Source organism: Aquarana catesbeiana, linkage group LG02 (assembly GCF_042186555.1).
Source record: "Aquarana catesbeiana isolate 2022-GZ linkage group LG02, ASM4218655v1, whole genome shotgun sequence".
Classification (NCBI taxonomy): domain Eukaryota; kingdom Metazoa; phylum Chordata; class Amphibia; order Anura; family Ranidae; genus Aquarana; species Aquarana catesbeiana.
In genome coordinates this window covers 182,202,226-182,226,788 of record NC_133325.1, presented here as the reverse complement: position 1 = coordinate 182,226,788, position 24,563 = coordinate 182,202,226, and the positions used below count along the sequence as shown (strand labels likewise).

The 24,563-nt window shown below is 44.3% G+C and overlaps 1 protein-coding gene across 6 annotated transcripts in view; it reads left to right on the top strand.

The window, feature by feature from the left end:
• SMARCC2 (SWI/SNF related BAF chromatin remodeling complex subunit C2) overlaps positions 1–24,563 on the top strand; it is a 157,013-nt gene that overhangs the window by 129,675 nt on the left and 2,775 nt on the right. For 2 of the 6 annotated variants that reach the window (XM_073613982.1, XM_073613981.1), the window contains exons 23-27: positions 2,773–2,899; positions 4,334–4,488; positions 5,659–5,793; positions 8,328–8,646; positions 22,273–22,656. In XM_073613982.1, the coding sequence (XP_073470083.1) occupies positions 2,773–2,899; positions 4,334–4,488; positions 5,659–5,793; positions 8,328–8,646; positions 22,273–22,656 (1,120 nt within the window). The remainder of the gene's footprint in view (positions 1–2,772; positions 2,900–4,333; positions 4,489–5,658; positions 5,794–8,327; positions 8,647–22,272; positions 22,657–24,563) is intronic. The other 4 variants (XM_073613985.1, XM_073613984.1, XM_073613983.1 and 1 more) reach the window with 4 other exon arrangements.

Sequence of the window (24,563 nt, the reverse complement as noted above, 5' to 3'; positions counted from 1 at the left end):
ATACCTTCCCCCTAATTCAATTCCCTTCCTCATTCTTTATGGAGCCAATATGGTCTGTCCTCCCTCTTTTACTGTTTATATACTTAAAGAATTTGTTGGGATTTTTTTTGCGCTCCTCCGCTATGTCTTTTGTGTTTTATCTTAGCCGCCCTAATTGCACCCTTACATTTCTTGTTGCATTCTTTGTAAAATTTGAATGCTGATGATGATCCCTCAGCCTTGTATTTTTTGAAGGCCTTCTCCTTTGCTTTTATATGAATTTTTACATTGGAGTTAAGCCACCCAGGACTATTAATCGCTCTTTTAAATTTATTTCCCAATGGGATGCACTGGCTAATCAACTTATTTAATATGCTCTTAAAGCAAACCCATCTCTCCTCCTTGTTCTTTGTTCCTAAGATTTTATCCCAATTAATATCTTCTCGCAAGGTTCGTAATTTAGGGAAGTATGGCTCTTTTGAAATGTTCCAAATCTAGAAAAAATTATGCCTTACGTGTAAATTTTTTCACCGAGGGCAAAAAACTTTCACAACAAAAGGAAAGACAAATACCATTAAAGAGTTCCATAATTGCTCTAGTGAGTATGTGTTATATACTGCCTGACATGCCCTTGTGGCCTCCTGTATGTAGGGAGGACTATCCCGTCCCCTACGCCAACGATTTGGCAAGCATAGACGATTTATTGAGCAGGGATGTGACAAACACAGTGTCTCCAGACACTTTCTGACGGAACATCAAAATCCACTGTGGGACTCCAAGTTTGGGTAATTGAGGCCATCTCCAGAAATCTTCCTGCTGCAGAGCAGCAATGGTTAAATGGTTATGCCAGCAGGAGACTTTCTGGATATATTCTTTAAATACTCTCTCGCCAGGGGGGCTCAATGAAGAGATTGAGATACACACTTGTTATAACACATGCATATAGAGATCAGTTTCTTTAACACCATTTCATTTTTTACAGTGGACCCTTACGGTCATCATCTTTAATTCGGACATTGTTGGGTTCTTAGTCTGCGGTTGGGGGTGGTGGTATTTGTAAGTAACCATCTCTTATATGTAGTATTACCAATGTGTTGCTTTTTATGGTTATAGGGAGGCAGAACTTACACATGTTGGTGCGTATCTACATATGTGCAGTCACTTTCCCCCAGAAAGCAGCAGGCCAGTAGAAGGAGCTGTGAGTTACGAGCGTGTAGCCAATTCCTCATACTGACAGTCCTAATCCCTTCCTCCTGCCCCGGGCTGGTGACGTCATTTCCGCTTCCGCGGTTCAAGCTAGTCAGCGTGGAGCTTCCTGGTTGCTGGTTCCTCTGAAGCACAGCCATCCATCCAGCAAAACAACATTCACCAGACTCTTTCCACAAGCAAACTGGAACATGCGTGGAGCCAGTGAGACACATTAGGGCTACCAGGACTGTATACCCCTTGATGAGCATGATTTCCACTTATATTCTGTAAGTGCTTTTAATCTTATGCATTAAATGTTTCTACTTTAATACTACGCTCAGAGTGGCGCCTCCTCCTCCGTTTCTTTTACATTTTCTTATGGAGAAAACCGTCATCGTGGTTAACATTTTCTTGATAGTCCAAATGTCTCCAGGATTCAGCTTGATCTTTTATTGTCCAACATCGGTACTGGAAGCCTTTGATTGCCTGCAGGTATTTTAAACCAAAAAGTTTCTTTGGTAGATGACTCTATTACATGCTGGCCCTTATGTCCTTTTCCCTTGGTCAGTGAGTTATCTGTCTCTCATCTGTTGCAGGAGAGTTGTGTATTGAGGGGGCTCTCTCTCTGTTGCATTTTCCTTTCCCCAGTCTCTTCTCAGCTGTTGTGGATCAAGTCCTTGAGCCAATTAAATTGTCTGCTATTTAGGATGAGGTAGTTCCTAGCCTGCCTAAAAAGCCTTCCAGTACTGCAATTAGTTGCAAATTCTGCAACTTCTCTCCATACGTTCTGGAGGAGTCTGTCTAAAGCTGGCCATAGACAGAATCTTGGCCGGTTCAGCAGGGACAGCCAAGAGTCAACCATGTATGGGTGAGCTGCTTGTACCAAAGTTAATCGATCAACTTGGGTACAACCAGCATGTCAATTTTTTTATGAGCTTATTGCCAGTGGCTATAGCCAAGCAAAAATCACTGTGCTCTTGCGGAAGGGACAGTAACATTGTCTCCTCGTCTACATTTTGGAGTGCCAGAAAAGATGGTTATTATTTTTCATTTGCATTTTCTGTGTAAATAAGCTCAAAGTCATTTAGGATGTTCACAATCTCAAACCTGTAAAAAAAACACTCTGATTTTTAATCTTAAGTAAGGGCCCATTCACACTTTTTGTGTTGTGTTTACACGCCTGTGCCAGTGCAATGCACTACCATGTGAAATGTTTTCTTTTTTCTATTGTGAATAAAATATGGTTTTATAAGATATGCACATCATTGCATTCTTTTATGTAGATTTTGCCCAGCATCCTACATTTTTTGGAATTGTGATTGAATTATCAATACTGTTTGTACTGCCCTATTGAATCATATAACTAATGTCCTTTTTATGGTTATTGTTAATGTGTTTTGCTTACAGTACAGAGCAAGAAAAAAAAAGGTGATGCCTACTATCTACTGCATTGTTCCTGAATAGAAAAAAACAGTTGCTGTTTCACGTATAGAATAAGATTGTTGACTTTCTTCTGAAATAAATTAACACCCGAGTCCTCTTTTTATCAGATGGAGCTCCCAATGGCCAACAAATGCATAATTTGTGATTTCTGTGCTTCCGCAGGATTCACCCATTGAGCCTGTAGTAGAAGAAGATGTAAAGGAGCGTGTTTGTGATCCTGCAAAGAAAGAGGAAGAGAAGATCAAAGATGACACAGACAAGGACTCTGAGAAGAGTGATGTAGATATGGGTAGGTTTCTTTTTCTCCAAACTAATTTCTGTGCTATACTTTTGCTAGCAGGGAGCTGTGCCTCAGGAGCATATTTTCGTTGGATAGGTCTACAGTGTTCATCAGTCAGTGATGTACATATTAACACATGCATCCTGGTCAAAATGAGTGTAAAATAATTTACTTTTTGAATTTGAATTGAAAAGCTTCTGTTATGTTTACACTTGGCAGGAAAGTGACATGAGGGTGTTGGTCCTGAAAACCCTTGCCAGAAGATGAAATAGAAAGTATTTTGCTTATGTGGCATGTATTTAACATCACCTTCATGTGCTTACCGTGTTCTGCTGTTTGACATTTCCTGTTGGATTTTTTATTAAGGTGTCAGTCCACCTAAAAGCGATGTTTTCGTTACAGGCAGAGACTGGTGGTGGGCTCAGTCAACCCCTACCTTTCTATAGGTCTTAGATACTTCAGCAGTGAGAGATCCCTGGCATTATTCACTATTCTTTTTTGGCCGTTTTGGAAATTCCTTTCCAGCTTTGCATATTCCAGCTCCTTCTCATACATTTTCCTTAAAGCGGATCTTCAGTCATTTTTTCAACTTTCCATCTATTAAATCTTCTGCCCTTTATTGTTTTAACTTTGGATAGTAAAACTTTTTATTTCTGCCAGTAAATACCTTATACAGCCCACTTCCTGTTTCTTGCCTGGTAAAAAGCTTAGGCTTATGACATCATGCCCAGCTCTCTCTCACTCTGGTGAGAGTTTGCCAGGAAGGGAGGGGGGATGAGTCATAAGAGGGCCAATCAGAGCTGCAAGGCTGCAGAGCTGGAGGTGTGCTTCTGTGTAAATCCAGGAAGTGAACAGGCAGCAGCTTCAGCTGCCCACAGTTAAAATGGTTGCAGCCAGCCTTAGTGGAGGGAGATTTCTGCAGCATATTTGGCAAGTACAGAATCACAGTATACATAAAATAATATGCAAAGTGGTTGGAGGGAAGCTTCAGAATGGCAAATATGTTTTTATTACAAATTATGTAAACAGACTGCAGTTCCTCTTTAATGTAAAATAAATTTCAAGTCCAGCAGACAGAGTGAGATTGCCTCATAATGGCCACAGAATGTGCAGAACCAGGAGAAAGTGCAGAAAACTCACGGATAGAATCTCTGATAGATAAAATATTTTGCCAGATGACTCCTGCATCTACCAGAAACTGAATTGTACCACAAACCAAAAAATGTCTCAAGCCACACTAATTGACTTTGTTTCACAATCACTGTTCATCCCTCTCCAAACTCCTCCCTCAGTATTTGGTGGGCTAACCTTTTAACCATATGTCATATAGTACAATAATAGTCATGTGTAGAATAATACAGAGCGAACAGTATGTCAAGTTTATGATATTTTACATATCCTGTATATGTGTATTTCAATTAATTTTATTTGCGTTAATTGCAGCTGATGGGGACAAAGTCTCTGATAGTAAAGAAGGATCAGAAGAAACAGATAAGGTGGAAACCACGGTGAAGAACAAGGTGGAGAGAGACATTGGAGAGGGAAACCTCTCTACAGCTGCTGCTGCTGCCTTGGCTGCTGCTGCTGTGAAGGCTAAAGTAAGAAATAATCTTGGCCTTGGTTGGCCCAGGTTTACCCAACAAGCCCAGGCCTCTTAGGTCTTGTTCACGCTATACGTGCAGAAAAACTGATGGAAAAAATGCACAGATTTCACTTGCATAGACATTAGTTTACTTCAGTTTTCATTTGCTTCTCACTGAATTTTATACATGTTGCAGATTCCTGCACAGAAAAAAATCTGCACGTGATACCAGTGTTGTGTGAACAGGGTACATAGAGAATAGTTGTTTTCTTTGTGCCCTTGCAGAGCATGTGCAGAAAAACGCATGTCTCTGTGCATAGTGTGAACAACGCCTTAGGCCCCTTCCACACTGGGCGGGCTCCATTGGAGTCCGCTTGCTTAGCAAGGAATCTGTCTGTTGACCCCCACTGACCAGGTGGATGGCTGATCTGTGTCCGCTCGGCTTATGCCGAGCAGACACAGCCCACTTTCCTCTATGTAAGCGGACCGCCTGTCTCTTTACACCCAACTGCCATCCATTCCCCCAGATGGATGGGGAATCAATCCCCATCCATCTGTTTTAGCGGATAGTATTGGATCGGATGTCGGCAGGCTGCTCTATAGAGGAGACTGGAGGGTCTGATTGGGTCCGCCTGAAAAACTGACAGGCAAATTTGATTTGTCCCCTAGTGTGAAAGTAGCATAAGTCTTTTTTTTCTTTTTCCACAGAACTTCTTTTGTTTGTGAAATGTTACAAGAAGTAAAGGGATTGTTTTCACAATAGTGAATGATGAGTGAAGCAAAGTTATGGACTACTGAAGTGCAGAGTGGAGTTAGACAGTAACTGAAGCTGTGGTACTGAAGGAGCCTCCTATGCAGGCAGGGGGGAGGGGGGTTATGGAGGATACAACGGGCATAGTTTAAAGACAGCCATGTTCTTTCTAGCTTGCAATTATCAGTAAGCTAGAATGTTAAAAATTTCAAGAGAAATTATTACATTGTACATCATGCATCAGTAACCTACCTGAAGGCTTGCAATTTCTGAGAAACTGCTGGTCTTTAATCGGCCAACAAACATAAGCCATACAGAAAAAAGTAGTTTGTCAGTATCTGGATGAAGGTAGATGGCCTAGTCTGAACCAAATAGTAGCACTTGTATAGCATAAATACCACCTCTTTCTAATCATAAGTATGTGCCATTAATTAGCACCTGGCTGCAGTGGAGGAACGCAAGATCAAGTCGCTGGTGGCTCTGCTGGTGGAGACTCAAATGAAGAAACTGGAAATCAAACTGAGGCACTTTGAGGAGCTGGAAACCATCATGGATAGAGAACGGGAGGCGGTGAGTCCTGAAACATTTTAACATTTTCTACTTAAAGTGTATGTATGTTAAAGGAAAGACTGTGTATTTTAGTTTTGGCTACAAGGGGAAAGGTTAGACCCTTTGCCAAAACTCTATTACTGTCTGTCTTCCTTCTGGGGAGATTCACACTCCCTGCTAAATACTGTCGTTATAATAGAAAGTTAAGAAGAAATTCTAAATGTAGGATTTGTCATGAGAGCAAAATGTGAGGGAAATTCTTCCAGTATGGACAAATGTTCTAATGGCCACTGTCTAAGATGGTTATCTCTTGTTATTTCTTGGGAGGTTTCCTCTTCTGTTCTATCTTCAAAATAGGAACCCCATTGCTATCCAGCGATGTGCACGAGAGCTTCGACTCTCCGGGGAATCTCCTTCCCTCCGCTGCTGTCAATCACAGCCAATGAGCCACTGAGGTGAGAGAGGGCGTGCTGCTCTGTATGTGATTGGACACGCAGAGCAGCAGGGGCAAGCCTCCTTGGGTGCCCCCATAGCTAGCTGCTTGCTCTGAGGGCAGGAGGGAGGGGTCAGGAGCACCGGCAGGAGGACCTGAGAAGAGGAGGAGGATCTGGGCTGCTCTTTGCCAAACCACTGCACAGAGCAGGTAAGTATAACAAGTTTGTTACATTTATTTTTTAGTGCCTTTAACCACTTCAGTACCGGGCACTCCCCCCCCCCCCCCCCCCCCCACCTCCCACCCAGGACAATTTTCAGCTTTCAGCGTTGTCACACTTTGAATGACAATTGCACGGTCAGGCAACACTGTACCAAAACTAAATTTTTATCATTTTCTTCCCACAAATAGAGCTTTCTTTTGGTGGTATTTGATCACCTCTGGGGTTTTTATTTTTTTCCAAAACAAACTAAAAAAGACCGAAATTTTTGAAAAAAACACCCAAAAAACTGACGGGCGGCACTGATAGGCGGCACTGATAGGCAGCACTGATGGGCACTGATGGGCACTGATAGGCGGCACTGATAGATGGCACTGGATAGGCACTGATAGATGGCACTGGATAGGCAGCACTGATGAGGAGCTACTGACAGGCATTACATGAGTGGCATCTGATAGGCACTGATAGGCATTACTGATGGGGCACTAATTGACACATTGATGGGCACTGACAGGCTTTCTTTATGGAGCACAGGCTGCCAGCTGATGGGCACCTCTGATAATTAATGCACTGATTATCAGCGCAGACCCCCACCTCTTGAGAGTAAGAGCCACTGATTGGCTCTCCCTGTCAGCGCAAACCGAGAAAAGCGGTTTACTGGCATTTCCTGGTTCATGCGATGATCAGCTGTGATTGGTTATCCTGATCACGTCATATGACGTCCGGTCAGGATAACAGAATCACTTTGCCGACGTCATATTGCTTTATGGCAGGCACCGAGTGGGTAATATTACTTTAACCCTTCTCCACTCTATCCAGAACTAAAGAAAAGTTTTGACATACATTTTAAATATAGTTCATTATCCTTCCACGTCCTATATAGATTGTCAAATAAACTGGATTGTAACTAAATTTGTCTAATTATATTTATCTCTGTTGTATCATAGAATGCAGTAGTTAGTGTTGCTTGGTAATACTCTGAATGGACATCACCTGGATATTTGCACATTTGGGGCAGATTCACAACTGTGTGTTTGCATCTTACCATAACACAAATTAATTTAAGGATATAGCTGCATTGCTGTATGTTGCCATTTATTACAAATGGTACCCCAACACACAAATACAGCATATTACAACACAGATGTGAGAACGTGGTGCACTCTGTTAGAAAAATTGTGCGGGCGTATTTTTACATGTATGTAGTATTCTATCACTACATCACTAGTCGGCTCAATCATGCCTGGAATGCTGTCTGTCATCTGCAACGTATGTAGAAGCAAGGTTTGTAACAGCACAATTGTCTTTTCTGCACGTGAAAGTTTTTTTATGATAGACTTTGCAGAACAACATTTAAAATTCAGAAGATACTTATTGTGTTTCTCTTTATGATAGTGTGCTTTTACATGCATTTTTTTGTGCATAGCAGTGTTGAAAGCCCTAACAGTGCACATTAATGAGTGTATGTTAACATGCCCCAACAGTGTGAACATGTCCCAACAGTGTGAATGGGCCCCAACCAATGCTCTTCTGTATAGAATAAAACTTTTCTCCTAATGGTTTTGTTTCAGATATATTTTATTTATATGACGTAGGGACGTTTCCCCGTATTTTGTTTTATTTGTTCAGATTTTGGTGGCATCTTTGCCAGTAAAGTGACTTTACTTGGAATTCTGATTTTAAAGATCTTTGGGACAAAACAAGGCTTGCCCCCATTTGTCACTCAGAGGACTCTCTGGAAGTGCTGATATTTCTTCTATACTTGTATCAGCATTAGGGGCCTGACAAAGCTTGCTTTTACAAGTGGTGCATCCTTGTAGAGGAAGCTAGTTGGGAGGGATTTTGGGAATTGCTTTTTTACTGAATAGCTATTGATATCTGTATTTTTATTTCACTTTACAGCTAGAGTATCAGCGGCAGCAGCTTCTTGCAGATAGACAGTCTTTTCACATGGAACAGCTAAAATACGCAGAGCTGAGAGCACGTCAGCAGCATTTCCAGCACATTCAGAACCAACACCAGCAGCAACATCAGACCCCCCCAGGCAGCCAGCCTGTACCACCCACTGCCCATTCCATCCCTGTAACACAGGCTTCTGTGACACCTGCACCAGGGAGCACAGCAAGCAGTTCAGAAGGACTGGTACAGCCAAATGCACCCCTATCACAGCCACCAGTGAACAGTCAGCAGCAGGGAGGGACACAACCCAGCCCAGCACAAGGTGAGTGACTTTTCTTGTTTCATTTGTGATTTTGTGTTATTGGCACAACATACAAAACAGAGTACTGCCTTGTAATTAAATGTTCCTTTACATATGCATTTTAATGACTAAAATATGTCTGGGGGAAATTTAATGGGGACGTGATAATTTCAGCTGAAATTGTGTCCCATCACAAACTTTAAGCTTTTCTACAAATCTTGAAACCCCAGTAGGAAGGTTTTTTTCCCCAACCCCCAAATTGTTTGGCTGAATTTGGCTTTTGATAGATATGTACATACAGTAACTCACAAAAGTGAGTACACCCCCTCACATTTTTGTAAATATTTTATTTCTTTCTCATACATCACGGGACACACAGCCTCAGTAATAACTGATGGGTTATATAGGTATCACTGGTGATTGGACACTGGCACACCCTAACCAGGAAGTTCAACCCCCTATATAATCCCTCCCCCTTGCAGGGATACCTCAGTTTTTACGCCAGTGTCTTAGGTGATGGACGTGTAAAGATGTCCTGTGCTTAGCTCCAAAGGGAATATCCTATATCCTATACTGGGCAAGCCAGGCAAACCGGATCCATTCCAAAGTGTCTTTTCTAGGCCGAATTGGATGGTACCCGGGCCTCGTGTCCGAAGAAACAAGGTTTTACCTGTAATGCTTCTCTTTTTAGAGAGCTGGACCTCGCATATTAGAAAATGGTTTTTCTAGCCGGGTACTTTACATGGCCAGAACTGTGGATCCCCCTATTCGTAGGGGGCCCCAGTCTCTGACGTATTTTTCAAACGGAGCCCACCGTGAGAGGCGAAGATTGGGTCTGTACAACAAACCCTGCGGCTGGATAAGGTAAGGGAGATTCCACAGAATTTTTTAATTCTAGTAGGTTTCTTCTTTCAGGTAAATGCATGCTATGCCTATTGTGACCACCGGGGGCTGCCAAGAGCACATACCTTCTCATGCTGATGTCTGTCTCAAGTGTTTGACGCTGCACAAGCTCCTCCGGCCGGCTCCAGGTAGGATGGGTGGGGGGCTCTCCTAAGGGATATCTCCCCCCAGACTAGGGGGGGGGCTGCAGGTGATCTGTAAGGCGGTTAGACACCGCATTTTCACCACCGTCGCGGCCGCCGCCGCCATTTGCACAGGGCAGGCCCATCACTACCGGCCTCTCACCCTCCTCCCCCTCCCCCAGCCTCCTCCATGTTGGTTCAGAAGGGTCGGCTAGCGCGGGAAGCGCTCATTTTTTCAAAAAGGGGGGGGGGGACGGGGCGTCAGCACAGCGTGCTCAGGCGCCCACAGGACCGGCTGCAGGCTATTAAAGGCACTAATTACAGGTGCACTAAGCCTTCTGGAGGGACACAGAGCTGACGGTCGCATGTAAGGTGGGACACAGGCATTCTCCTAGGCAGCATTAACTAAAGTAACACCAGACTGGGCATTGGGTAGCACGGCTTTTAGCCAGACTACATCGCTCAGCAGTCAGTGTTCATCTTGTGATACCTCCACCTTGTTGCTTTGCACTATGGGTAGAAGAGGTTCAAGCACCCCAAGAACCAGAGACTCTAGGGGATCTCGCTCAGGTTCTGAGGGCCCCCTGTCTGCAGCATCCTCCCCCCCTGAGGGGCCAGGGACGGCTAGCCAGGGAGAGCCGTCGGGGTCAGGGGCATTACCTGCTTCTGGCACTTCAGCCCCTGTATACATTACACAGGAGGTTTTTTCCTCAGCCATTAATGGCTTCGAGGAAAGATTAATGGCCGTGATTACGTCTTCACTCAGTGGAAGAAAACGCACTAGGCCTTTCTCTGTTCCCCAAGACCCTCAGGAAGAGGAGCTCTGGGATAAAGGAGAGGAATCCCTTTCAGAGGATCGGGATGGGACAGATGATTCCTCTTCGGAGGAATCAGGTGGAGAGGGACCCTCTTCGACTTCCCAAGAGGAGAAAGTCTTAGTGCAGTTTCTTACTGGATTGGTCCGCTCCACATTTAAGTTGCCCATATCTGAATCAGTTAAAGGACCCTCTTCTTCTTTAGGGTCATTGAAACCTCCTCAAACAGCACAGGCTTTTCCTGTTCATAATTTACTTGAAAAGCTCCTTTATTCTGAGTGGGATCACCCAGATAAACGTTTTTTTTCCGCCGAAAAAGTTTTCAACACTTTATCCTACGGAAGAAAAGTTTATGAAAATGTGGGGAGTACCAGCCATTGATGCCGCAATTTCCTACGTAAATAATAGTCTGACTTGTCCTGTAGACAATGCTCAGATGCTCAGGGATCCTGTAGATAAAAAGATGGAATCCCTATTGAAGGATGTTTTCTCCTTAGCAGGTTCAGTGGCTCAACCTGCAGTAGCAGCGATTGGAGTCTGTCAATACCTAAGAGACCATGTTAAGCAGGTCATCAAGGTTTTACCTGAACAACAGGCCCAGGGGTTGGCTAACCTTCCAGCGGCCTTATGTTATGTTGTTGACGCCATCAGAGATTCTATCATGCAAACCTCTTGTCTGTCGCTGGGGTTAGTGCATATACATAGAATCCTATGGTTGAAAGGTTGCTCAGCTGAAGCACCATGTAAGAAGCTCCTGACTGGGTTTCCATTTCGTGGTGAAAGGTTGTTTGGAGAAGACTTGCATAACTATATCAAGAGAATCTCTTGTGGGAAAAGCACTCTCTTACCTGTTAAGAAGAAGAGTAAGTGTCCCTCTTTCAAACGGACTCTTTCCCCAGCGCCGGGGGCTTCAGCCTCCAGGCAGTCTCGACGGCCTCCTCCGTCTGGGTCCAGAGACAAGAGTCAACCCCAGGGACAAAAGAAGTCCTGTGGGAAGAAGCCTACTAGGCAAAACACTAAGACCTCTGCATGAGGGGGCGCCCCCGCTCGCTCGAATGGGGGGAAGACTGCGACAGTTCTCAGGGCTCTGGCAGGAGAATTTCCAGGACAGATGGGTAATCTCCATGGTAACCTTAGGGTACAAGCTGGAGTTTCAGGAATTTCCTTCTCCTCGTTTCCTCAGGTCAAGTGTCCCCAGAGATCCAGAGAAAAAGCAGTCGCTCCTTCTAGCGTTAGAGCGACTTTTGTCGCAGGAGGTCATTATGGTAGTTCCCGCGAAGGATCAAGGATTGGGTTTCTATTCCAACCTTTTTACAGTCCAAAAACCAAATGGGGATGTCAGACCCATTTTGGATTTAGGGGATCTGAACCGATTCCTAAGGATTCAATCCTTCCGCATGGAATCAATTCGGACAGTAGTCTCCACACTGCAGGAAGGAGAATTTCTGGCATCAATAGACATCAGAGATGCATATCTACATGTGCCCATTTTTCCTGCTCATCAGAAGTTTCTGCGCTTCGAGATAGGAGGGCGCCATTTCCAGTTTGTGGCTCTGCCTTTTGGGATAGCCACTGCACCTCGAGTGTTCACAAAGGTCTTGGCTCCTCCTCTGGACAGATTAAGGGCTCAGGGTATAGCTGTCGTAGCATACCTAGACAACCTGCTCCTGATAGACCGGTCCGTAGCCTCCTTGAACGGGAACTTGAGGACCACATTCAATTATCTGGAATACCTAGGTTTGATCCTCAACCTAGAAAAATCTTTCCTAAAACCAGTAAGAAGACTGCAGTATTTGGGTCTGATCATAGATACAAGCCAGGAGAAGGTATTTCTACCTCAGGCAAAGATCACTGCCTTAAGGGAGCTGATCCTGGCAGTCAGGACCAAGAAGGGTCCCTCTGTCTGCCTTTGTATGAGGCTGCTGGGAAAGATGGTGTCTTCGTTCGAAGCGGTTCCCTATGCTCAGTTCCATTCAAGACTACTGCAGCACAGTATTCTGTCGGCCTGGAACAAGAAGGTTCAGGCATTAGACCTTCCGATGCACCTGTCTCATGCAGTGCGTCAGAGCCTCAATTGGTGGCTCATACCCAAAAAATCTGCAGAAGGGAAAATCCTTTCTCCCGGTTACCTGGACGGTGGTAACAACAGATGCCAGTCTGTCAGGTTGGGGAGCAGTTCTGGAACAGTCTGCGGTTCAGGGGGTATGGTCCAAGACCGAGAGGACCTTACCCATCAACATTCTGGAGATCCGTGCGGTATATCTTGCCCTAAAGGCCTGGACTATCAGGCTACAGGGTTTCCCAGTCAGGATCCAGTCCGACAATGCCACAGCAGTGGCTTATGTCAATCATCAGGGAGGCACCAGGAGCCGAGCTGCTCAAAAGGAGGTGAACCAGATCTTAGTCTGGGCAGAGAAGCATGTGCCGTGCATATCGGCAGTTTTTATTCCGGGGATAGAGAACTGGCAGGCGGACTATTTAAGTCATCAGCAGTTACTTCCAGGGGAATGGTCTCTGCATCCCGATGTCTTTTGGGCCATATGCCAAAGATGGGGGGTTCCAGATGTAGATCTCTTTGCATCCCGATTCAACAAAAAGATAGACAGATTTGTGGCAAGGACCAAAGATCCTCTTGCACTCGGGACGGATGCGTTCGTGATTCCGTGGCATCGGTTCTCACTAATATATGCATTCCCGCCTATTCTGCTACTGCCACGACTCCTTCGCAGGATCAGGCAGGAAAGGAAGTCAGTACTTCTGGTGGCCCCCGCTTGGCCCAGAAGGACGTGGTATGCGGAAATAGTAAGGATGACGGTGGGTTCCCCGTGGACACTACCGGTACGCCCAGACCTGTTGTCTCAAGGTCCAGTGTTCCATCCTGCTTTACAAGCGCTAAATTTGACGGTTTGGCTATTGAGACCCACGTTCTGAAGAGTCGTGGGCTTTCAGGTCCTGTGATAGCTACCTTGATCAACGCAAAGAAGCCAGCTTCCAGAATGATTTATCATAGAGTCTGGAAAGCTTATATATCCTGGTGTGAATCCAGGGGTTGGCATCCCAGAAAATATGTGATTGGTAGAATTCTTGATTTTCTACAATTGGGATTAGAGATGAAGCTGGCCTTGAGTACCATCAAGGGCCAGGTCTCGGCCTTATCAGTATTATTTCAACGGCCACTTGCTTCGCATTCTTTGGTCCAAAACTTCACGCAGGGGGTGACGCGTCTTAATCCTCCGGTTAAGGCGCCCCTAAACCCCTGGGACTTGAACTTGGTTCTGTCTGTGTTACAGAAACAGCCTTTTGAACCAATACGTCAGATTCCTTTGGTCTTGCTGACAAGGAAGTTAATCTTTCTGGTAGCCATCTCTTCTGCTAGAAGAGTATCAGAATTAGCAGCTCTTTCCTGTAAAGAGCCTTTTTTGATTGTACACAAGGATAGAGTGGTACTGCGCCCTCATCCTAGTTTTTTACCGAAGGTGGTTTCAGATTTTCATCTAAACCAAGACATTGTTCTACCTTCCTTTTTTCCAGATCCCTGTTCTCCGTAAGAAAGATCACTACATTCTTTGGATGTAGTGAGAGCAGTCAAGGCCTATCTGGAAGCGACTGCTCAGATTCGCAAAACGGATGTTTTGTTTGTGCTGCCAGACGGTCTCAGTAGAGGACAGGCAGCATCAAAAGCTACCATTTCTAAATGGATTCGACAATTGATCATTCAAGCTTACGGTTTGAAACAGAAGATTCCTCCGTTTCAGATCAGGGCACATTCCACAAGGGCTATTGGTGCTTCTTGGGCAGTGCATCACCAGGCCTCTATGGCTCAAATCTGCAAGGCCGCAACCTGGTCTTCAGTCCATACATTCACCAGATTTTATCAGGTGGATGTGAGAAGGCATGAGGATATCGCCTTTGGGTGTAGTGTGCTGCAGGCAGCGGTACAGGGTCCTCAGGTCTGATTGCACCCTACTTGGTTGTGGTTCCCCTCCCCTCAGATAGCATTGCTCTGGGACATCCCATCAGTTATTACTGAGGCTCTGTGTCCCGTGATGTTTGAGAAAGACAAAACAGCTTACCTGTAAAATCCTTTTCTTTCGATGGACATCACGGGACACAGAGGTCCCGCCCCTCTTCTAATACACTATATTGCTTGGCTACAAAACTGAGGTATCCCTGCAAGGGGGAGGGATTATATAGGGGGTTGAACTTCCTGGTTAGGGTGTGCCAGTGTCCAATCACCAGTGATACCTATATAACCCATCAGTTATTACTGAGGCTCTTTGTCCCGTGATGTCCATCGAAAGAAAATGATTTTACAGGTAAGCTGTTATTAAAAATCCTATTTTTATCTTTTCATGTGACAATACTGAAGAAATGGCACTTTTCTACAATGTAAAGTAGTGAGTGTACAGCTTGTATAACCGTGTAAATTTGCTGTCCCCTCAAAATATCTCAACACACAGCCATTCCTGTCTAAACCACTGGCAACAAAAGTGAGTACACCACTAAGTGAAAATGTCCAAATTGGGCCCAAAGTGTCAATATTTTTTGTGGCCACCATTATTTTCCAGCACTACTTTAACCCTCTTGGGCATGGAGTTCACCAGAGCTTCACGGGTTGCCACTGAAGTCCTCTTCCACTCCTCCATGACAACATCACGAAACTGGTGGATGTTAGAGACCTTGCGCTCCACCACCTTCCGTTTGAGGATGCTCCACAGATGCTCAGTAGGATTTAGGTCTGGGGACGTGCTTGGCCAGTCCATTACCTTTACCCTCAGCTTCTTTAGCAAGGCAGTGGTTGTCTTGGAGGTGTGTTTGGGGTCGTTATAATGTTGGAATACTGCCCTGCGACCCAGTCTCCGAAGGGAGGGGATCATGCTCTGCTTCAGTATGTCACAGTACATGTTGGCATTCATGGTTCCCCCAATGAACTGTAGTTCCCCAGTGCGGCAGCACTCATGCAGCCCCAGACCATGACACTCCCACCACCATGCTTGACTGTAGGCAAGACACACTTGGCTTTGTACTCCTTACCTTGTTGCAGCCACACACGCTTGACACCATCTGAACTAAATAAGTTTATCTTGGTCTCATCAGACCACAGGACATGGTTCCAGTAATCCATGTCCTTAGTCTGCATATCTTCAGCAAACTGCGGGCTTTCTTGTGCATCATCTTTAGAAGAGGCCTACTTCTGAGATGTGGGAGCTACCTTAATAAAATACTTTAAAAACCTGTGTACTGTGTTTATTTTTGACACTTTTTTTTTTTTTAGGTGAATGGGTAGGGGTACAATGTACCCCATACTCATTCACATAGGGTGGGGGGCCGGGATCTGGGTGCCTCCTTGTTAAAGGGGGCTTCCAGATTTGGATAAGCCCCCGCCTGCAGACCCCAACAACCACTGGCCAGGGTTGTCAGGAAGAGGCCCTTGTCCTCATCATCATGGGGGCAAGGTGCTATGGGGTGGGGGGGCAGGGCACCCCCTGCCCCAAAGCACCCAAACCCCCCCCCACGTGGCTTGGTATGGTCCAGGAGGGGGGGATCAGCCCATTAACTCCCATGCTGATAAACTTCCAAAAAACATCCATGTGTGCATGGACACATAGGATAACATGGAGAGGCGTTTACGTGCTGTTAAAAAAAAAAGAAAACACCCAAACTCCCAAAAACGTCAGTTTATCAGCTTCAGTGTGCATGGAGCATAAGGCAGTGAAACTGATCAAATCACCTGTGCAAAATAATGGAGAGCCTGAAAACATGACCTGTTGGGGCGCCTTGAGGACTGAAGTTGAGAAACACTGCTCTAGTGCATCAATAGGTGCTAACGCCACTATTTACCTCTTCTGTTAAGATTATGGTAGATTTGCTGACTTGTTATTTATACATTTAAGCACTTGTCTTGCTTTTGATGAATTGTTTTTGATGAATTCTTTAAGGTTTAATGTATTTCACAATTAGGGAACGCGGTTACAAAACACATATCTATCATTTATAGGTTTCTTACTTCACAATGGGCAGCTCTGGAATTAATTTTTATTCATTTGTATATTTTCAGCACCAATTTTTTGTGCAGGTTCAGGGAGTATTCCTAAATTTATCATTAATTTGACCTTTCATTTGTTTCCTCAATAGGGAGCTAAAGCTGCAAATGCTTTACCTATCCTTAAAGTGGATGTGCACTTACTCCCGATTTTTTTTTTTTTTTTACAGTTAAAAATTCCCATCTTTCTCATGTTACACTCACTTTTATGCCCCATACACACGGTCGGACATTGATCGGACATTCCGACAACAAAATCCTAGGATTTTTTTCAGACGGATGTTGGCTCAAACTTGTCTTGCATACACATGGTCACACAAAGTTGTCGGAAAATCCGATCATTCTGAACGCGGTGACGTAAAACACGTACGTCGGGACTATAAACGGGGCAGTAGCCAATAGCTTTCATCTCTTTATTTATTCTGAGCATGAATGGCACTTTGTGCGTCGGATTTGTGTACACACGATCGGAAATTTTGACAACGGATTTTGTTGTCAGAAAATTTTATAGCCTGCTCTCAAACTTTGTGTGTCGGAAAATCCGATGGAAAATGTGTGATGGAGCCTACACAAGGTCGGAATTTCCAACAACAAGGTCCTATCACACATTTTCCATCGGAAAATCCGACCGTGTGTACGGGGCATTAGTGTTCTTTTCCTCCATCCATGTCCGTTTTTCTTTAAAATCATAACTAACTTATATAAATAATAAACTGCAGTTTTAATCTTGCTTGTGGGCATTTGAAGCCCACAAGCAATCACTTCCTGTACAGTAGATGTACCAGCATTCCTTGCTGGTTCCTGCGCATGCTCAGTGGTAACTGCGCCGAGCAGCGTAATCATCTTTGTTGCCATCACAACGGGTGGCGTCTTAGGAAGTTCCCGCCCCCGTTGTAATGTGAAGCTCTATCTGAACGAAATCCCGCGAGATTTGCGGCGGCTCTCCGCACTGACTCCTGGGATGAATGCCACGAGATCCCAGGAGATAGTGTGGCAAGGACAGGAAATGATGCAAATACCCGCAAAATCTCCGCCCACAGCCGCAGGGACATAAGACAGGCAACACAGAACGGGCCACATGTCCTAAGGTACGAGCAAAAAAAAAAGGTCCATTGAGCACTCTGTGATATATTTAGAAACCAGTGAGCTTAACTTGCAAAATTGTGTGAAGATCCGCTTTAAGTGTATTTTGTGATGCAAGAAAATCAGCTGAAAAGCTGTGCCCTGCCTCTCACAGGGATAGAATTAAGTTCTGCCTACCATGCTCCCAATCCAAAAGGAGATCAAACCCCACACCACTTCTGTATTTTTAGTAATAAATCCTGTTTCTGGGAGCTTTTTAAAAATTTTTTTTTTTGGTTTTGATAAACTGGAAGAGTTATTGCTGTCCATGTCCAGGTTGGGTAGACTAGCCTGCGCTGTCCTAGCGATCACATAGAAAGTGAGAAAAGACCTCCAAGAGGGAACACAGTGGTTTTAACCTTTCCCTGCTCTTATTGTTGTCTTTCCTGATTGCTCAGGAAAGACAACATGTTTGCTTAAATATACATAGTTATACATGATCACATAAGGATACATGGTTGCATAAAGATACATGATCGCATAAGGATACATGATTGTATAAAGAGACATGGTTGCATAAAGATGCATGGTTATACATGTCTGCATAAATACATGTTGCATAAACACGTTTCGTAACCGCATGCCTGCTTATTGCAAAAATGCCTGTTTCCATGGGCACATGTTGCATGAATGCGTGTGTACAGCGCACGCTTTCATATTTTGCCTAAATGCATGGTTGCATAAGCACATGCTTCCATAAACGCATATGGCTTAAACACATGCTGGCATGTTTTCATTTGTACTGTATACATATGTTTGTTTACATTAAGCTGTATACATATATACTTTTTTCCTGAGACTACATACATATGTGCTTATTTGCATAGGACTACATGCATATGAGCTTATTTGCCTGGGTGCTTGTTTGCCTTGGGTTACATGCGTGTGTGCTTATTGACCTTGTACTGCATACATAAATGCATGAATGGCAAGAATACTTGTATACCTGCATGTTTGCATACCTAGGTATTTGCATACCTAAGGGGTTGCATAGAGTAAACCAACATTGTTTTAGGCCTGCATCCCTGGAGGACTGTATATTAGGTTGGATAATATAGTTGCTGCATTATTTACCTGTTATACCAGTTAAATGGTTCCAGAAAAGAGAGACAGCCGGGGGAAGCAGGTTCAGGGATCTGGCTGTGTCCACATCTCCCGATGGACAGTGGTGTCCGGTGCATCTGAGCCACTGTGGTGTTTGTCTTTGCAGTGTTTGTTGGCGCATTCATTTTTAATCAGACTGCGGCCACATCACCTTCATCATGCCTGATCTCGGTTCATCGAAGCCTAAGCAGGATCAAGCCTGGTTAGTATATAGATGGGAGACTGCCCGGGGATGCCAGATGCAGTAAGCTTTTCCCACCTGGGTGACGGAGGCATCTGAGGCTGCTGGGTTTTGAGAGTATCTTGGGCCAGAAAATCTTGGGGCAGTCTCTGAGGTGGTTTGTTCCATCTTTAGCCGGCAGAAACCTGGTAGGTTAAGTGCACTTCTTGGGACTGTCTGGGTCTGTCACAGAGTGGTTAGTCTTTTGCCTTGCATTTGCTCTTGGAGCATAAGTTATGGGCTCATTATTGTGAGACAATTAAATGGTAGCAGTTCCAAAGCCAAATAAGGACAAGAGGTCTATCTTAAGGTCTCAAACCGCTGAATATCGTTCTGTTTCAGATAGGCTAGACCAGTGGTGTCCAAACTATGGCCCTCCAGTTGTTAAGGAACTACAACTCCCATCATGCCTAGTCATGTCTGTGAATGTCAGAGTTTTACAATGCCTCATGGGAAGTGTAGTTCCGCAACAGCTGGAGGGCCGTAGTTTGGACACCCCTGGGCTAGACTGTTCAGTGATGACCTCTCTGCAAGAGGTAGATTTCGGTGTCCATAATCATCTGTAAAGGCACATTTTTGTGTGGCGGTTTGTTTCTAGGCTCATCAAATATTTCTATAATTGCAGTGGAAAGCCATTTTTTTGTGAATCTTCCCCTTGGGTTGGCCACAGCTCCGGAGGGTTCTCACAGCGTCTAGCCCCAGTGCTGGTCTTGCTGAAGACACCTCAATACTCTTTACCTCAATCTTTGCTCAGGAAGCAGTCAATTTCAGGGGTTCCTTCGATATATTTCTACAGGAGGAATCTGTGTTTAGGTCAAAGCATGTTCTCTACATACAGCCCTACTCCACGTCTTGGTAGAGGTTCATTCTCTGTCTGGAACTTGTAGATCCAGGCATTGCATTCCCGTAAGGCTCTGTTTCTGGGTTGTTGTAGAGCAGAAATTGGTGCTTGATATTCTTCCTTTTCAGGAATTTGGAAAATAATAACCACTGATGCCAGTCTCTCTAAGTTGACTTGAGGCTGGCTACAGTTCAGTGGGCTTGGTCTCCACAGGAGAGAATACTGTCCATAGCTTGAATTTTTTGGCTAGTATGCCTTGCTCTGAATTATAGGACAAACCTGTTGTAGGTTCAATCTGGAAATGCCTCTGCAGGCATATATATATCAACCACCAGGGCGGCACCAGAGGTCATGCAACTCAGGGAGGTGTACCACATTCTGTCTGGGACAGTACAAGTGCTGTCTCTATCGCCAATACATATTCCAGGTATAGGATAGTGGCAAGGGGAACTCTGAAGGGGAATCTACTAGATACCAAGTTCTACAACAGTTTGGGACAGGTGTGTCCGGGACAAGAGTCCCACTGTCAATAAGGGTACATGTACTGGTAACACCTTAAGGTCTTGTTCTCCCTCACTTGATGTTTTTTTTCCCCCATTTCGGATTCAGCCACTTCTTTTGCGAAGAATCCGTAAGGTGGTAACACTGATATTAGTGTTGGCCCGAATTGGCCCAGGGGGGCTTGGTACACAGACATAGCAAGTCTTGTGGGGGTTGCTCCTTTGGACACTCCTAGTCCAGTGGGACCTGATGGTCTTGTGTCCTGTATCTCAGGACTGTTGAGCCCCTGGAAGCCAACTTCGGGGAACTTCAATTGCAATTTTTTGCCTGGGGTGAAGCCAGGAAGTGGCACCCGCAGAAATATGTGGGTGGGAGATTTTCTTTTTCTTTCTCCAATCGGTAGAGGAAAGGAGTTCGGCCTTAAGTACCGTTAAGGGTCAGAGTTCATCCCTATCCATTTTTTCCAGGGGCCGTTATTTCTCACTCCTTATTTCATACCTCATACAGCATGTAACTTGGACAGTCCCACCTGTCAGGCCATTCTTGTGTCCTTGGGACTTGAATTGATCTGTCCTTGCAGAGGCCACTTTTTGAACCAATCGGGGCAAACTGTTGGTCCTTTTATCTCAGAAGGTGGATTCTTTGGTTGCTATCACTTCACGAAGTGGAGTGTCAGAGTTGGCGGCTCTTTCATGCAAGGAGCCATTCTTGGTCTCGCATCATAAGGTTATGTTGCGTCCTCATCCATTTTTATTGCCTAAAGTGGTTTCTAGTTTTTCACTTGAATCAGGACAGTGTCTTGCCTTTTATTTTTCTCCTAATCCACAGTCGGCAGGAGAAAGATCGCTACCTACTCTAGAGGTAATTCAGATGCTCAGGGTCTACTTGAGTTGTCAGCACAAGTCAGGAATCCTGGTTTGTGCTGCCAGAAGAGCCCAGAAAGAGCAGGCGGCATCCAGGTTGAATATTTAGCAGTGGATCTGCCAGTTTATCAATGATGCCTATGGGGAGAGATTCTCTGCCAGGTGTGGGAGTATCTTGGGCCATTCATCATCGGATGTCAGTGGACCAGGTGTACAAGACCACTATTTGGTCTTTTGTTTATACATCTAAGGGTTTTTACCAGGTCAATGTCAATCGCGTAGAAGATACAGCCTTTGGCCTCAGTGTATTACAAATAACAGAGTAGGTCCTTCTTTGGTGGCAGTTTCTATGATGGTGTCTCCCTCTAAAGGAGCATTGCTTTGGGACATGACAGATAGTAATTGTCTGTGTCCCGTGATGTACGATAAAGAAAATAGGATTTTTCCTACAGCTTACCTGTAAAATCCTTTTCTTGGAGTACATCATGGGACACAGAGGCCCCTCACCTCTTTTGGGAATTGCTTGCTACAAAACTGAGGTACTTCCTGTATAGGAGGGGTTATATAGAGGGGGACTTCCTGTCTTTTAGGTGTGCCAGTGTCCATTCACCTATAGGTGGCGTATAACCCAGATAGTAATTACTATAGCTGCTCTGTGCCCCGTGATGTACTCCAAAAAAAGGATTTTACAGATAAGCTGTAGAAAAAAATCCTATTTTTGTACATCCTCTGGTTGAAATGTTTGTGCCAAAGGCTAGCCATACATGATTTGATTTCTTTCATTCAGCCCACAGGCATTCAATCAATTCCTCCATCTACACTAACCAACATAGATGGAGGATGCTCCCCTGCTGGCTATTATTTTCTGACAGAATACCAGAACAGTGACAGTCACTGTTCAGCTCACAATTTTCCACCCTGCTCCTTCAAGCGGTGTGGTGTAATTGTAATTTGTCAAGCGGCGTGGTGTCGACAGGGGCAACCTTGGCTTGAATTTGGCCTATTCAGTAGGAATTTACTGAAATTTGAGCCGTATATGTCTAGCATTATGTGCATGTTGTGTGGATTCTACTAATCAATATGGATGACTGTGATTTAATTTCTTTCTTACAGGTTCTGGTTCGTATACAGGTCAACCACCACCCAATCCCATGATCCCATCAGCAGTACCTGCTCCTGCCCAGCCTCCGGTGCCCGGTAATCAGCACCCCAGCATGCCTTTGCCTGTAACATTTAACATGGGTAGTGACTTAGTTGATTCTGCTCATAACAACCCACCAATTAACCCCTATTCAACTCCCCTTCCCATGCATGGCTCCTTCCCTCCTGCAGCATGTCGGGTCGGTGGACCTTCCTCCATCCCACCTAATCCTTCCATTGCCATATCTTCAGCGCCTCCTAACTTGCCGTCTTCCCTGGGGTCAGCTGCCACACACAGCCCTGCGATCGTAGCTGCAATGCAGGGAGGGGCTCCCATCACAACCAGTCCTGTGCCAGGTGAGCTTAGTAGACAAGGTAAACCTAATTGTGAGTTATAAAATTATTCTGGATCCCATGTTATAGGGAAACTGTTGGACATCCTGTAAGTATAATGATAAAAAAAAACTGTCCCGGTGTGGTATTATGACAAGGTAACAGCATTATTTTAAACAGATATTCTGTTTGTCATCAGGGAAAGTTGTGCTTAGAAAAAGATGTGGGTTGCCATTCTGACCTGATTCTGATTCTGAAAATGCTAGCTGCTTATCTCTGGCTTTTGAGCCATTGACATAGAACAAGCCTGCTTTAGGACTTGGGACTTGCATTTTGTTACACCAGGTATTACAGCCAAAGAATTGGTATGATAGCTAGGCATCTAGATTTTTTAAAAAGAGCTTCATATTGGCAGCCTCTATAATTACTCTCATTGGATGTTTCCTTGAAGTGTCATATAAATTACTATATGCATGGGTCAGTTGAATATACTGTACAGACCTCTTTAAATCAAGCAAATGCATAGTCATAGCCAAAAAGTACATGCATTATCCTTATAACCTAAATAACCACTTGAAGAACTGGGGCGTATAAGATACTTCCCAAAAAAAAAAAGGAAAAACCTTTATCTCAGAAACACAGACTGTTTCACCTGTTTTAAACTGGTTCTAAAGAAAAAAAGGTGTTTTATTGTAATGCATTACCTGCATTAAAGTGATTCTAAAGGAAAGAATTTAAAAATAAATTAACAAACATGTCATACTTACTTGCTCTGTGCAGTGGTTTTGTACAGCGCCGCCCTGATCCTCTTCTTTTTGGGTCTGCCACCTGTGGTTCTGGTTCCTCCCCCCTGCCAAGTGCACCCCGATAGCAAGCCTCTTGCTATGGGGGCACGTGAGCAGGCTCACTGCCAAGCCGTGCTCTGTGTGTCCATTCACACTCTTTCAATACAGTGTCGTGTCCATCTGCAGTAGCGCTGGTCTCAGAGGCTCCCCCTGCTGCTGTCACTCAAATCCTGTGAGGAGGAGGCAGGGGAAAGGCCTGAGCCATACTTTGTGTGTGTCTATGGATGCACACAGCCCGGCTTGGGAACGTGCCCCCACGTTTGTCCCCATCGCAAGCAGCTTGCTATAGGAGCACACGGAGAAGAGGAGGAGTGGAGAGCGCCGACTGAGGGACCCTAGAAGAGAGAGGTAAGTGGCCACTCTGTGCAAAGAGCAGGTAAATATAAACCTCTTTTATTTTAGAAAAAATGCTCCAGCCTTTAGTATTCTTTTAATGATGAAACAAAGAGTGTTTATAGGCTTATTTTAATAAATACATAGCAAGATTATTGTTAGTGTGTTTTCTTAGTGCTTATTTTTTTTCTTTTTTGTAGCAATGAATTTTAAAAATAAAACATTTGTTATGTATAGTCAACTTTTTCAGTTTTGGGTACAGTAGGGAAGGTTTAAAACCCGTCAGTTAGTTTATTTATTTTTTGCTGTGTTCCATCGGGTATATTTTCCTTCACTTCTTGTCCTGAAGGTAAAACAGGAAATGAATGGAAATCTCCCCAAAGTACTGACTAAGGCTTACACTTAAGAGGTAAATGTAATACATCAATCTTTAAGAACCAGTGAGGGTATTTTAAAAAATCTATAAAATACACCGATTTGTTAAGTAGTGCTAGAAATTTAAAATCATTTTTTAATTCAGTTCTGAAGAATGAGCCTGATTTCTGGAACTTTCTAATAGAACCCAGTTCTAATTCATTTGTAAATTAATTTTAATGTCTCAACATTTTAAAGTCTGCCACAAGGGGGAGCAGTTACATCGCAGCTCTTATTCAGAATTAGCCATCCTTTCTGATGCTTTTCTTTGCCTTCTGCTATTACCATGTTTGGTTGATTTCTGGCTTACGTTCATTTGTGACTGACTCCTAGACATGT